This window comes from Gossypium hirsutum, chromosome A06 (genome assembly GCF_007990345.1).
Source record: "Gossypium hirsutum isolate 1008001.06 chromosome A06, Gossypium_hirsutum_v2.1, whole genome shotgun sequence".
In the NCBI taxonomy this organism is placed as follows: domain Eukaryota; kingdom Viridiplantae; phylum Streptophyta; class Magnoliopsida; order Malvales; family Malvaceae; genus Gossypium; species Gossypium hirsutum.
The window spans coordinates 80022559-80038742 of NC_053429.1; the positions used below are offsets into that span (position 1 = coordinate 80022559).

Genomic DNA, 16184 nt, shown 5'->3' on the forward strand with positions numbered 1-16184 from the left:
TTTAGGTCCTTGTACTATTTAGAGAACTCTTCAGAGTAATGCGCAAAAATTCTTTTGTTTGAATATTACTAGTCCATTAATTGTTATTTCAATGTAAAATGCTTGAAAAAGATTATCACAACGGACAAGATGGAATTAAAGCTTGAAATGAATTAATCACGATAGCAACTTTTGCTAAAGTACAAAATAAGGATAAATTAATCAAGATAGCACATTTTTCCAAAATACAAAATGAATAAGGTGAAAATAGGTACCCCAGATATCATAGCATGAGCTTCTCCGCCCTAAAACTTCTCGAGGACCCTTTGAACTTGCTATGTGTTTAGAAGACCTAGAAGGCTTTGTTGATGTCTCAAGATGTAACATCCCTCCTTTTGTTTAATTCGGGTGTAGCAAGACTACTGCATGCCCTCACCTTTGATCAAAATTTGAATTGTTCATTCCTAAGTTTTCAATTCAAAACCCTTTTGGTCTCAAGGCGCCCTTTGCGGGTTTTCGTCTTGGCCTCCCCCCCCTTTTTTTTAAGTGAAGTATTTCTTGACCGAGTCTGAATTCACAAGATTGGGCAAGCTTTTTCCACCCACCTCTGTCAAGATCAACACTCTTCCAGAAAAAAGGCCTTCTTTACCACATAAAGTCCTTCCCAGTTTGGCATCCAATTTCCTCTGAAGTCCTTTTGTATAGGAAGGATATTTTTTAATACTAGGTCCCCTTATGGAATTCTCTAGGACGAACCTTTTGTATATCTAACCATGATGGATGGCTTCCAACCTTTTCTCTTCAATTAAGTTTAGTTGATCGTATCAGGATTGGATCCATTCTACTTCATCAAATTTCAATTATGTCAAAACTCTAAGAGAAGGGATCTCGACTTCAATGGGTAAAACTGCCTCCATTTCATAAACTAGAGAGAAAGGCATTTCCCCAGTTGAAGTTCTGACAGATGTTCGATAAGAATAGAGGGCAAATGGTAACTTCTCATGCCAATCTTTATAAGTCTCAGTCATTTTCCCCACGATTTTTTTAATGTTCTTATTAGATGCTTCTACTGCACTATTCATTTTTGGGCGATATGGTGATGAGTTGCGGTGTTTGATCTTGAACTGACTGCAGACTTCTAATATCGTGCTATTGTTCAAATTTAGTGTATTGTCAGATATGATCCTTTCTGGCATTCTATATCGACATATGATTTCCTTCTTCAGGAATTTGCTGACTGCTGACTTTGTAACATTGACATATGAAGTGGCTTCTACCAACTTGGTGAAGTAGTCAATGATCACAAAGATAAATCGATACCCATTTGAAGCTTTTGGCGAGATCGGCCCAATGACATCCATGCCCCAGATAGAGAAAGACCACGTAGAAGTCATAACATTCAGATGCGAAGGAGGTACATAAATTTTGTCTCCATTAATTTGGAATTTATGGCATTTCTTGGCGTAATTGATGCAGTCTCCTTCCATGGTGGACCAATAATACCCGAATCTCATGATTTACCTGGCCACTGTAAAACCATTGGCATGTGTTCCGCAGACACTCTCATGGACTTCTTCCAAGATTTGCTTAGCCTCGACAACATCTACACATCTTAGTAGCACCTGGTTCTTTCTTCTTTTATATAGGATCTCTCTATCTAAGACATAGTTGCTAGCCAGTCTTCTCAGCATCCTTTTATCGTTCTCAGTTGCTTGGTTAGGGTACTTACGATTATTGATGTATCGCAGTATATCATGGTACCAAAGGTGATCGTCTTTTTCTTCTTCTTCTTTGATGTTGTAACAATAAGCCAGAGTCTCATAAATACTCATCTGGATAGGTTTCACATCCTCTTGTTTGTACACTTTAACCATTGAAGCCAAGGAAGCCAAAGCATCAGCCACTTGATTTTCGTCTCGTGGAAGATAGTAGAAAGTGATGTCATCAAACTCTTCAATTATATCGAGAATCAACCTTCGATAATTAATCAACTTGGGGTCTCTCGTCTCCCATTTACCTTTGAGTTGATATGATAGATCATTAGTGCAAAATCTCTATATACCTCTAGCACTTTAATCTTACGCTCTATTGCTACACGGATGCCCATGATGCATGCTTCGTATTCTGCCATATTATTCGTGAAGTCAAAATCCAATTTACTAGTGAATGGATAATGATCTTTATTTGGGACCACTAGGACTACTCTAATTCTGTTACCCACAACATTTTAGGCACCATCGAAGTTTAGTTTCTAAAGATTACCTTCTTGAGAGTCTTCTTCAGCAGTCGCAACATACATTAGATCTTCATTTGGGAAATCAAAACTCAAAGGCTCGTAATCTTCTAGAGCTCTACTGGCCAGAAAATCTATTTTTGGGCTTCCTTTTATAGCCTTCTGATTCATATAGAGTATATCGAATTCGGATATCAGAATTTTCCACCGGGCCATTCTTTCATTCAAAGCAGTTGACTCATCATGTACTTTAGGGGGTCTAGTTTTGAAATGAGTCAAGTTGTATGGTATAGCATGTACTGTCTCAGTCTTTGGGTTGTCCAGATCAATGCGCAACATAACTTCTCGATTGGCGAATATCTTGTCTCGTATTCAGTGAATTTCTTACTAAGATAGTATACCGCTCTTTCTTTTCTTCCTGTCTCATCATGTTGACCAAGCACGCATCCCTTAGAATTCCCAAATACTGCAAAGTACAGTATTACGACTGGTCTAGGCTGGGAGGCATCAGTACTGGGGCATTGGATAGGTAATGTTTGACCTTGTCGAAAGTTTTCTGACACTCCTTATTCCAAACTTCTGGATTGTGTTTCTTAAGAAGACGAAATATGGGGTCGCATTTCTCAGTTAATTGTGAAATGAACCGGGCGATGTAATTTGTTTTCCTAAGAAACCTCAAACCTCTTCTTGAGTGCGCGGCGAAGGTAATTCCTGTATAGCCTTGACTTTGTCCAGGTCAATCTCGATTTCTTTTTCACTGACTACAAATTCTTGCAATTTTCATGACCTAGCCCCGAAAATACATTTTGTTAAATTGAGCTTCAGCTAGAATTTTCTCAATCTCAAGAACAATTTCCTCAAGACTTGTACATGCTGTTTTTTTGTTCGAAATTTTATGATCATATCATCAACATAAACTTCAATTTCCTTGTGCATCATGTCATGAAACAAGGTTACCATGGATCTTTGGTACGTTGTTCTGACGTTTTTCAGTCCAAATGGCATTTCTTTATAGCAGAATGTTGCCTACATGGTTACAAATGTAGTCTTCTCTATATCTTCAGGATGTATTTTTATCTGGTTGTATCCCAAGAAACCATCAATGAAGGAGAACAGTGAATAACCCGCCGTGTTGTCCACCAAAGTGTCAATATGTGGCAATGGGAAATTGTCTTTCAGGCTAGCCTTGTTCAAGTCCCTGTAGTGTACGCACATTCGTACTTTTCCATTTTTTTTAGGGATGGGGAAGATATTAGCTACCCATTATGAGTATTTAACCACTTGGAAGAAACCAGCATCAAATTGTTTTTTAACCACTTTTTTTTTCAGCAAGACATCAGGCCTCATTCTTCGGAGATTTTGTTAGATGGGTTTGCACTCTTCCTTTATGGGGAGTTGGTGTACCACGATATTAGTGTTTAGCCCGGGCATATCTTGATATGACCATGTGAAAACATCTTTGAACTATTTGAGTAATTCAATAAGGTCACGTTTTGTCTCTGCGGTGATGCAAGCTCAGATTTTCACCTCTTTATCTTCCCCTAAACTCACAACTTCCACTGATTCTTTGTAGGGTAGGATCTGTTTTTCATCTTGTTCAACCATCCTTAACAAATCAAGAGATAGACTACATTCTTGACCATATTCAAAATCCTGGGGTTCCTCTGGACACATATCTTGCTCAAAAGGAGGTTTTGAATTGTTAGCAACGTCACTCATATCATTGATATATGGAGACCTATTATAGGAACAATGGAAAATCCAAAGAACAAAAAAATCCAAGAATAAATATTTGTATGGTATGATTATGGATGAAAGAATGAAAAAATATTTACTCAAAGTGAGAAACAAAGATGCATTTTATTGAAATAAAGATGTTGAACATAAGCCTTATTTCATAAAAGGATTCTTATTACTCCTAGGCTTAGAGTAATAAGAATGTTTTGGACATTACTCCGAATTAGCTCTAAAAATATAGATATCTCTTCCACAGTCCCATTGTTTAAAACACTCCTAGGTATGTAAGGACAAATACTTGATAAATCTTCTTCCCTAGTTCCTTCTTCAGATACGGCGTTAATGTTTAGATCTCCCAATATTCATGCCGTGTCTTTGACATCTTCAAAGAATTTTAAATCTTTTAATTAATTAGAGTCTTTTTTTTAAATGTAATGCAGATGCAATGTAATGAATGCAAAAAGAGGCATTGACTTTTATTCAATTATGTTAGAACAACTTTACTAGAAAACAAATTTATTTACATAAAATGGATTATATACACGGCTTTGCCTTAATACTCAAAGCCTTAATCTCCCTAAGAAGCCAAGCTAACTCCTAACCTCAATCCGAATCTGATTCACTTCAAACTTAGCATGTCAACCTGAACTGCTAGGATTTGCAAATGATTGGCCACCTATTGTATTTGAGCCACTAGTTTTTCCAATGGAGAGTAGTTCTCAGAGAATACTCGATAAGAAACCTTCTTTACCCTCTAAAACTGGCTATGAAACCATGCTAACAGAAGTTGCGCACACCCGATGAACCTACCTTCACCTCTTCTCTAGCATGCATTCAAAGATCTGAAAGTTCTGGGCAAGATTGCCGGACGAGTGTGACCATTTTATCAAGCTGGTCAAACAAGCCTGAAATGCCTCATCTACATGCCCCAGTGCTTTAGGGAAGATTACTAACCCGTAGATACTTAAGGCGAAGATATCGACCTTTTCTTTGCGTCCAGATGCACCAAAATTAAGTCTCGCAAACTTTCTCAAGGGATATATTAGATTTCTACTTTTTACTTAATCTGGGCCACGACCCATTACTCACTCATCTCCGTGATTCTCATTAGTTCCTTTAGGAAAATCAGCATATTTGCGGCTCTAGAGTAGATCTTGTTAGCTTGGATCCTCGGGCATCGAAATAAAGTGGTATACTCTTCCACCGTAGGTACCAAATCCACTTTTCCAAAAGTGAAGCAACTGTAGGCTGGATTCCAAAATTGAGCAAGTGCTCAAAACAAATACTTGTCCACTTTGATGTTGAATAGATAGGGCAACTCACCATAATTATAGTAAAATAGCTTCTTGATTTCATCATTCCATTGGACCCATATCCCTTTCAATTCTTGGTGATTGTACGGGCCACGTCGATACGAGTGAAGTCCCACAATTCTGATATGTACCTCTCCATCAGACTATCACCTTTCTCTAGTCGCGTTTTTTAGCCGTATTCGAATGGCCGCACTATCTTCCACTTTATCAAGAGATTCATTTTCCATGGCAAGCTCTCTATTTAGTAATCAAACGTGAATCAACACCTCCTTTTTTATGATGAAAAATGCAATGAAATGATAACCAAAGAAAAATGAAATAGGTTAGTACAAAGCAAAAGCAAGCAAAAATAGAGCACCTATTTGGGTGACTACTAGGGTTTAGTATGGCTCTACCTAGGGTAGGTTTTCTAGGGCTTATTATATACGGTTTGGTTCTACGGTAAGGGTACCTGAACCGATAGAGTCCTCGATCCTCACCCATTATTGGCTCATACAAACTGAGTTTAGTTCAGGGGAATACATTTCCTTATGGCTAAACGGAGATGAAAATCTCATGAAGACATAGGTACAGATGTACCCCGAAAGCGATCCACTATCCTATACGGAGGTGAGGACCTCACGAATGAATAGTTTCTCACTCCCACTTAAAAGAGTATAATCGAACGGTCATGTAATGCAATATGCAAAAATATATCAAAAGACTCAAATAAAGCAAATATGAACAAAATGATGAAAATTGTAACAAAGACGAATGAAATGAAGGGATCGTATATATAGACCAAAATTTCAATTTTCAACAAAAAGACAAAAGTTAATCAACTTGTGGCTTGACTCTCTTATTTTGGTCCCCAGCAGAGTCGCCAAGCTGTCGAAACCATTTTTTTGAAAAGGGTCGACTTATATATTTTGAAAATGAAAACGAAAATGGAAGTTGCCACCAATCTTTTTTGTGAGGTGTGATCAGATCACCTCGCAATTTGATCATCTAAATAAACAACTTTGATTTACTAAAATGACAATTTTGGTCCACGAAATTCGAGAAAATGGGTTCAGGAGTCGATTACGTGCGAGGAAGGATTAGCACTCTCGTAACGCCCAAAATTGATACCTAATTGATTAATTGATGTCTTAATGTTGAAAGTTGAAAACTCGAAAATAATTTGAAATACGATCCTTCTTTTCATTAACTTTACTTAAAAATTTTGCTTGAATAAATCAAAAACGAATGTTAAAGACCCTCTAGTCTCGAGATAGCAAAATGTCACGTATCGTAAGTTACGACATGATACTTCGAATCATTGAGAATAAGTTTGCCTTTTTTTTTGAAATTTCACGTGTTTCAATTATAAAAGGATATTTGGTTATTTAGATCCAACAACAAAAATCAAAAGCCCGTAAGTTAGGGTGCGAATTTCTCGAGTCTCCAAACACAGAATATTGCCTTACTTTGACAACCTTCCCTTTTTTGAATAACCTAGAACGTAATATTTAAACTATATGCATTTAGTTTATTCAAACTTAATGTACAAATGGATAGTTTTAAAACCTAAAGTTTAATATAGGAATACTATAAATAAATAAGAAATGCTATAATAATATAATTATGGTTAATATTAGTAATCGTATCAATAAAGATAAAATGAATGAATAAATTTAAAATAAGTGAAAAAAAGAAGTGAAAGATACTAAGTAATGATGATAGATGTAAATAACATGTAAAAATATAAATAAATAATGAGTGAAATATATGCAAATAATGAATAAGAAATGCATAAATATGAATAATATAAATTTTAAAATAAAGTGATAATAAATATATAAATAATAAGTAAATAATAGTGAAATAAAAAGCATGAGAAGTCGAAGTTGCAATAATAAATATATAAATGACTAATTAAATAACACAAAAAAACTAATGAAACATTGAAAATAAATAAAGAATTAAATTTAAATTTAAATAAAAAAACAAATTATAAATCGCAAAATGATTGAGGAAAATAATTGATAAAATATTAAAGATAAATGACTAAATTAAAATGTAAATGATAATGATAATAGATAAAATAATAATAGTAATAATAATAATAATAATAATAATAGTAAGAAAAAGAAACAACACAAAAATTAAAGGGAAATAAGTAAATAAATGAGTAAGTATATGAATAAATAAATAAATTAAATTAAAGGACTTAATTGCTACCCAAACAAAGTTTAAGAGATAAATTAAGATAAAAAATAAATAAAGGATCAATTCGAAAGAGGCGAATAACACGAAGGGACTAAATGGGGAAATATTCCCTGCCCTTTGAAACGCACCATTGTGGTAGGATCAAATCGAAACTAAAGTGAACTCTGAGGTATAAATTAGAAATAAAAAACAAACCGGATTAAAAATATTAAAAATGCGGAAAGGCCTAGTGCGCAAATAGACCATCTGGTCTAAAATGCGCGGACCCTAGCAAGAGAGGGTCGGGTCAATCCGCTTCACCCGAAACGACGCCGTTTTGTGTTTGGGGAATTAGAGCCAAAACGACACTGTTTTGGTACCAATATTTAAGTTAATTTTTCAAATTTTTTTAAACATTCTTTTCAAAAAAAAAAACCTGTCAATGCTCTGTCACTCTCCAGGATCCGGTAGAACTTTGGTCAAGCGGGCCATTGCCGTCCGCCACCGTACACGATGGCCAAAGTTCCAAAAAGCGGTCCTTTTCGGTCGATTCAGTCATCCCAACCCTAATTCAAAGCCAAAAATTCAAGAAAAAGCCCTCTAAAATAAAAAATATAAATGAACACCTCAGTTTCCTTCTTCAATCGCCGAGAAGGTAAGAAAAATTGTATTTTTAATATACATGTATGCTATAAATTTGAAAAGAAAAAAAAGAAGAGGAAATCACCTTTTTTGAAACTTTTGATTCTATTTTCTTTTTTTTTCCTCCCCCCTTTTACAACTTGATTTCTTTTCGGCTTTATAGCCGATTACAATATTAAAAAAATATTTGCTACTGTTTGCATTTATCTCTGCTACTGCTTCTTTGCCTTGTTCCTGTGCTCTGTTTTTATTTCTTTTTGCAGGTGCTGGGGTCAACGGGGGAACCTTGCTATTTTGGTGTAAGGTGACAAGGCCTCGGACGTTGGGCATGCTGCGGAGGCACGTGGGTAGCGGCACAGGAACATGGGTAGCGACGTAGGAGAGGCATAGAAACCCTAGGGTGCAAAGGCACTTGGACAGCGGCGCAGGAGGGGCATAGAAACCCTAGGGTTTCTTTCTTTTCTGATAAATTTGGGCTAGGGATTGGGCTTGTAAAATTGGATAGTGTATTAGGCCAAGCTTATTTTATATTTGGGCCGTTCTTGTAATTGGACTGAACTTGGACATTTTTATTTATCTTTTTGTGTTTTTGGTTTTTGTTGGTTTGGACCCGGGTAAATTTGGCCATTTACAGGTATCAAATAGCTATGGAATTCAAAACTTAAGGTTCTTACATGGTAATTAGACCATTGAAGAGTAGTTAGTAGATATTTTAATGACTTATCTATGGGAAAATTAGAAAAGGGTAGGGACTAAATTAGAAATCCATAAAATTATTGGATGATAATTAATTAAAAAGAAAAATCATCTAATTTCATATCATCTTCCCAAATTTTTCTATGGAATCTCTAGGAGAGAGGAAGAAAACTCTTCAAGCTCAATAAGGCTTGAAATCAAGTCCCTTTTTTAGTAATTTCTATATTTTTGGAATCGGGATAGTCTAATCTTTATATTTAGGGGATTTATTTGAAAAGTTATCAAGGTATGAAATTTAGGTCATGGATGAATATGCTGAAAATTATAAATTTATAGTAGAAAATGAAAAGTTATTCATAGATAAGCAACTTTTACAAAGCAATTTTTGATGAAAACTTGATTTAGGGACTAAAAATGGTAAAAACCAATGAAAAATTCTGAAATTTATAGAAAATAAGTGCTGTAAATGTTAAGTTGAAATTTTGGTTAGGCTTGGAATAGGGAGTAAATTACATGAATTTCATTTTCCTGGCCTAGGGACGAAATTAGAATTTTTGAAAAGGATAGGGGCAAAATGGTAATTTTACCTAGGATGTAATAAAATGCAAATGTAAATTAAATGTGATAGATTAATAGTTAAATTTATCCATATAGATCAGGAAAGACCAACTACTGGACTAGATCGAGGAAAGCAAAAGGTTTTAGATTAGTTGACATTCAAATATGAATCATTTTCAAGGTAAGTTCATTTAACTTAAATATGTATGTTAATATACTTGAATTAAATTGTATGATTGTGTTCATATGCATGAGATGATACACATAATGAAATAGTCATAAGTTGTGAAAAATGGACAAATTGTCATGTTGTAGTAGAATGTTGAATTTCGATGGGTTAAAAATAATAATGCATATGTTGTAGATAGAATTTAGCCTGGGCGGGTAATTCTAATGTAAGCCTTCTTGAGGTTAAGTTATAAATTGGATTTAGCCCAGACGGGTAATCCATATTAAGCTCTCTAGAGCACATGCTATGGATAGGATTTAGCCTGGACTGATAATCCTATTGTAAAATGTACGACTCAAGAGTGTGTCTTTCTATTATGTAATCTAATGAGTACTTTTTCACATGTGTATATTACCCGAACCCCCATCGAGATTTCAACAGTTCGATGGAAAAGACCCTTGAAGCGTGGAAAGGTGAAACTAATGGTTTATTCATATGTGATTATGTGACTAACTTGTTGAATAAGTGTATGTGTGTTTAGGTAGCTTACCCAAAATCGATGGAATGTAAATTTATGTATGCTTGTATTATTAAATATGACTAGTAAGTTTATTTTTTGTTATACGAACTTACTAAGTATAAAATGCTTACTCCGTTTAATTTTTCCCTGTTTTATAGTGCTCAAACCTCGCGAAGGTTGGAAGTCGGTTGGAGCAGTCATCACACTATCCACATTTTGGTATAAATAGAAATCTCATTTTGGTATAATGGCATGTGACACCCCTAATGTGACCCTAGTCGGAAAGTGGTTTCGGGACCACAAAACCGAGTTATAAAAATAATTAACCGTCATACTTGATGCTTATTATATGTATATATGCATGTGTGAAAATTTCATGTTTGAATTTTGTTAATTGAAAGTGAATTTTATTAAATAGGACTTATGTGTGACACTTTTGAAATGTGATAGGTTAATCTATAAGGATCTATTAATGCATGTTAGGAAATGCTTGTACTTGCATGTCAAATTACCCAAAATGTTAGGTAGTGGCCGGCCATGCTAGGGGTTAAAACATATTATAAACATTTTGTGTTAAAATGTTGTGTGAGAAATAATAAAATACTAGTTAATGGGAGGAGAAACCAAAGTTGTCTCACCCTTGCTCCTCCATTGCCGTGACTTGAGGGAGGAAGAAGAAAGTTTGGTTGCTTTAATTTTTGGCTTAGAAGATGGCTAGAAGGAGGAAAAACTATGATTTTAGCTAGTTAGGTAGCTGAAATTTCAAGTAACTCGGTAATCCATCTAAGAAGAAGAAGAGGGTTGCAACAAAAAGAAAAATGGAGACAGTTTGCATGTTGAAGGAAACTAAGGATTTAGCTTGTTTAAGAGTTGTATCCTAAGTTGGTAAGTTTTCTAAGCTCCCCTCTATCTTTAACTTTGTAAAGAAAAATGATGATGGATTGTGGTTGGAAGGCATGAATGCGGGTTGTAGAAAAGAAAAGCTCTTTGATTAGTTGTAAAAATTACTACTGTCCAATTTTGTGCCTTCGTTATGCTGTCCAAAATTTGAACAAATTAATGGTTCTATTTTCATGCCGATCAGGGGTTGATAAATTGAGTCTAATAGTTAAAATATTATGTTATTCTTACTAAGTTTCAGTTGTTAGTAGTGACGTAACAATTTGACAATTAAATGCATAAATGACTGCTGGAAACTGCAGCTTGAAAACAAATTGTTCCAGCATGTAAATGCTGATTTGAATGTGCTGTAATATGTGGAGGAATTGGTCTGCTGCATGTTTGAAATAAAAGAAAACAATGGTTGTTGAATATTAGTTTTTGTTGCTAATCGAATGGGTTTAATTCATTGTTCAAGGGGCTATAAATTGGTGTTAATTAAGCTATTCGGATGGTCTAATAAAACAGCCTGAATGTTAAATAATGCTTGCTGTCTAGATTGAAATTATGCTAGAAGGTTGAACAATTGTTGTTCAAATGGAATTTTGGAGTGTTTAATGGACTCCATGTTGCTAAAATTTACATGAATAGAAATTTCTAAGCTTAAATTGTAAGAATTTGAGTTGTGTGGTTTAATTTGTCAAAGATGCATTTGGCAATTGATTATAATTTGTTAAAGGGTGTAAAGTATTGATAGTTCTAAATGGTACATAGTTAAATGAAGATGGAAACTTGATAAACTTTTATTTAGAATGGAAGTAGGAGAAATGTGTATTCGGCCATGTTGTGATGAGTTGAATTTGAATGGTTGATGTCTTAGTTTATAAATGGTCATTAGATGAGTTTTAAACTTGTTAAAGTTTGATAATTTGGGGGTGTTAAGTTGGGGAAAACGTGTAATAAAAATGGGTTGATAATGTTTGTTTGTTAATTGATGTTTGCACCTTAAATAGTTGAAATAAAGCTTGCCGATTATGATTAAATGTTTAAACTGTAATGGTCATATATAGGTATATATATATGCCTTATGTATGTACCATGTACACATAAGGACATTCGGCAATATAATTAAATTCATGTACAAGGAAGCATGATAAATTAAGTGACTCTTTACTTGTGAATGTGAATTAGATATAAATTAAATAAGCATGAAATCGAATCATGGCATGTTTTATTAAATATGATGCATATTGAAATCTATTGTTTTAGATGTAGATTAAATGATATGTGATTGCCAAATGTGATTGTTAAGTGAATAATATTAGTTAAGTACTTAAGCAAATCTATTGTTTTACTTAAGCTTAAGAGCAAAGAGGATCAAAGTCGGATAGGGGAAAAGAGAAAGTAAACGAATAGTTGTGGATATCTAGTCGTCGACCACTTCCGAGGTAAGTTTTAAGTGATTAAACGTTGAGTAAATTAATTCATAATAGGACATAATGAGTTGATTTAATAAGATATGATGTGGCCATGATATGTCTTAAACTCAAATGGTAAGTTCATAAGTGTTTGGACTTGGAAATTTAAGAGCAAATTGTAATAATTTGCTTAGGACAGCAGCAGTAACGTGATTTTAGAAAATCACTATAAATTTTTGGTGTGGAATTATAGGCTGAATAAAATATGTAATCAAATCTTAATTAGTCTAGTTTCTTATAAAAGAGACCGTGTAAGCAAAGAAATTTCCTATAAAGAGATATTTAAAGTTGTGTGAGACAGTGTCAGAATGACTCCGAAATCCCCTATTCTGTTTTTAGAAAATCACTATAATTTGTACAAAAATGGTTACAAGATAAAATTTATATGCTTAGACTCCTTAATGAGTATAGTTTCAAATGAAATCAAATAGAACATATTTTGAATTCTGTACAATGAGAAATTTGATTCGTAGTGAAGACTGGTCAGATTAGTAAAATAGTGAAACAGGGGAAACTTTAAGAAATATCTGGTATTGATTGGAAAAAACTAAAATTCTGAAAATTTTATGGATGGAAGATATATGAGTCTATATTCAGGGAAAATTAACGGCAATTGATTTTGAGTTTTTTAGCTCCAGTTATAAATAATTTAGTGACTATTGCTCAGGAAAACAGCTTGTAGTGAATATGTGATTTTGTTGTAAACATTGATGAAACTATTTGAGTTGCTTATAAGCTATTGCTGAAATTGATGTACAAGACAAATATATATATGTGTGGTAAAGCCGAATGGCTAGTGTGAAATATGTATGAGATATGTATATGTGGTAAAGTCGAATGGCTAGTGTGAAATATGTATGAGATATGTATATGTGGTAAAGCCGAATGGCTAATATGAAATATGTATGGGATATATATATGTGGTAAAGCCGAATGGCTAATGTGAAATATATATGAGATATATATATGTGGTAAAGCCGAATGGCTAATGTGAAATATATATGAGATATGTATATGTGGTAAAGCCGAATGGCTAGTGTGAAATATGTATGAGATATGTATATGTGGTAAAGCCGAATGGCTAATATGAAATATGTATGGGATATATATGTGGTAAAGCCAAATGGCTAATGTGAAATATATATGAGATATATATATGTGGTAAAGCCGAATGGCTAATGTGAAATATATATGAGATATGTATATTTGGTAAAGCCGAATGGCTAATGTGAAATATGTAGGAGATGTGTGTATATTGTGGCCGAATGACCAAATGTAAAAGGTGTGTATTATTAGATATTTGATGAGGCAAATGAATTACAAATATGACAGTCGATGTGAATGTTGTAACATGTGATTAAATGTACATGAAACTTGGAAATATATTCCGGGTAAGACCCGATGACTACGCGTGGAGATTTTGTCCGGGTAAGTCCCGATAACTACGTGTGGGGACTATTCGAGCTAAAGGTTTCGCTGAAGATTCGAGTAAAGCATAAGATTATACGACTTCACAGTAACAATTGGTAATAAATACGTTCAATGCGTTAAGTTGGTCAGGTATGTATTTTGAGATTATATTTAAGCTTGATTTGGACTAAATCACAAGGTCGTTATGTGATGTACATGTGAGTAAAGCAATAAGACTGTTCTATGATTATTGTGCATTTGGTCAATGTGGAAAGTTAGGTGAAAATATGTAATGTACCTATGTTTATAAGAGATCACTATCAAGTGAGAATTTATCTGCCTATTATATATGATGAGATGTGCATATTCGGTAAAGGGATGGTATGCCCGAAGGAAGAGTGAAATAAAAATACGAACAACTATGTTATAATTTGATTGTTATCTGTTGACACTGCTTAAAACTTACTAAGCATTGTAATGCTTACTCCGTTTACTTTGTTTCCTCTGTTTTATAGATCTCATTTGGAAGCTACAGGCTCGGGGATCGTCAGCAACTAGTCACACTATCACTATCCACTGTTTGGTACTGCTATGTTTTGGATTATCTTATGGCATGTATAGAATAGACTAGTAGTGGGAGGATATTTTGGTTAATGTATATAAGCTATGCGAATATGACATCTTATGAATGTTTACTTTTATAAGTTTTTTAAATTTTATCCCTGGTTGTGTCTAGCAATTATCCAATTGAATGATCTTTACTTCAAGAAAATGAAAAAAATTTTACTGTTTTGATATGAGTTTCAAGTCCAGTAATGCCCCTTTACCTATTCCGGCGACGGATACGGGATAGGGGTGTTACATGGCATGTATAAGCTTATTTGGCCAATGATGGCTTGTAATTGTTGTTTTGTAATCTAGCCATTGGAATCGCTAGTGGTGGCCTAAGTTTGGCTAGTTCGAAGTAATATTTTGGTAATCACATAAGTGTTTATTGTGTGTTAGTTTGTTGGAATTATGTTAGCATATAAGTTTATGTTAAGAGTAAGTTTATATCCTTTGATGTATGAGATAATACCACGTGATTGATGGCAAATTTTATGTGAATATGATGTTGAATTGGTGGATATATACTTGTGAGTTTTGGTGCAGGAAAATGGTAAGTTTTAGGTGACAAATGAAGCTAGGAAATGGCTTTATTTTTTCTACACGGGCATGTGTCATAGGCATGTGGTCTGGCTGTGTATCCCCTGCATCTTAAAAATGAGAAATAGAATACTCAAAATTAGGCACACGAGCAAAGACACGGGCATGTCTTAGCCGTGTGGTTGACACGACCTTGAACACGGGCATGTTACACAACCGTGTGAAAACTGCACCTAAATTCGAAAATAAAATTCGCCACATGGGCTAGCATCTAGCACAAAGCGTGTGACTTGGCCATGTGACTTCAATTTCTTCATTCCTTAAAAGTCAGAGAGTTATACGGGTTAGGAACACGGGTGTGTCCATATACCACACGGGCGTGTGACCCAGCAGCCTTGGAAAATTTTTAAAATTTCGTGAAAAATTTTATGAGTTTCCGATTAAGTCCCAACTTGATTCTAGTGCTCATATTGGGCCTCAAGGTTCCAATTAAGGGACGTTTTGAATGATCTTAGTAATTGAATAGTAATTTATGTAAATAAATTGTAAAGTGTTCTGAATGTTCCGGTAGTGCTCTGAAACCCTGTTCTGACGTTGGATACGGGTTAGGGGTGTTACAGCCAAGATCTTTTTCTTGGAGGGGGAATTAGAGTTGCTGAAAGGAGTTATGGATTCTTAATGTTTCCAAGGCTTTTTAGGACGTCATCTTCTCTTTTATATCCTTAATTTATCGCTTCTTGCTTATTTAAGTTAGTTCTTGTTGTTTAGGCTTGCTAATTTTATTGATTTTCCATCAAGAAAGACGTTCTCCTATCTTGTTCCATCAAGAAACACATCAAAATTAGGAATTTTAATATTTTCTTGTTGTTTAAAATATTATTGCACAAAATAGTTTGCTTTTGTAACTCCCCTATACCATGTTCGACTCAAGGAACCTGATATAGGAATATTACATTTGGTTCCAATGTAATTCTTGGCTAATCACTAATATATTAGAACATAAAAACGGACAAATAATAAATTTAAATAATTTATAATTTAGTCCTTACTACTACTTGGAGCATACTTGATTTTTCCTAAGTACATGACATTTTATTCAAAACTTTAAAACGTACCCTCTTGTTGCTTGAAGATATGATGGGATGAAGGCTCGTAATCTTAAATACAACTCTTCAAAATTTCTGTACCTAATCTGCGCACGGAAACAAACCGTACGCTGAGTTTACACCTAGTGGTATTACTAAAATTCAAATAC

General features: G+C 34.3%; 1 protein-coding gene across 1 annotated transcript; it reads right to left on the reverse strand.

The window, feature by feature from the left end:
* Positions 1–839: 839 nt before the first annotated feature.
* Positions 840–2278, reverse strand: LOC107963142 (uncharacterized). The gene is made up of 3 exons (XM_016899724.1): positions 2242–2278; positions 1501–1996; positions 840–936 (listed from the first exon to the last, which is right to left on the reverse strand). The coding sequence occupies exons 1-3, from the start codon at positions 2276–2278 to the stop codon at positions 840–842; spliced, it is 630 nt and encodes a 209-aa protein (XP_016755213.1).
* Positions 2279–16184: the final 13906 nt, after the last annotated feature.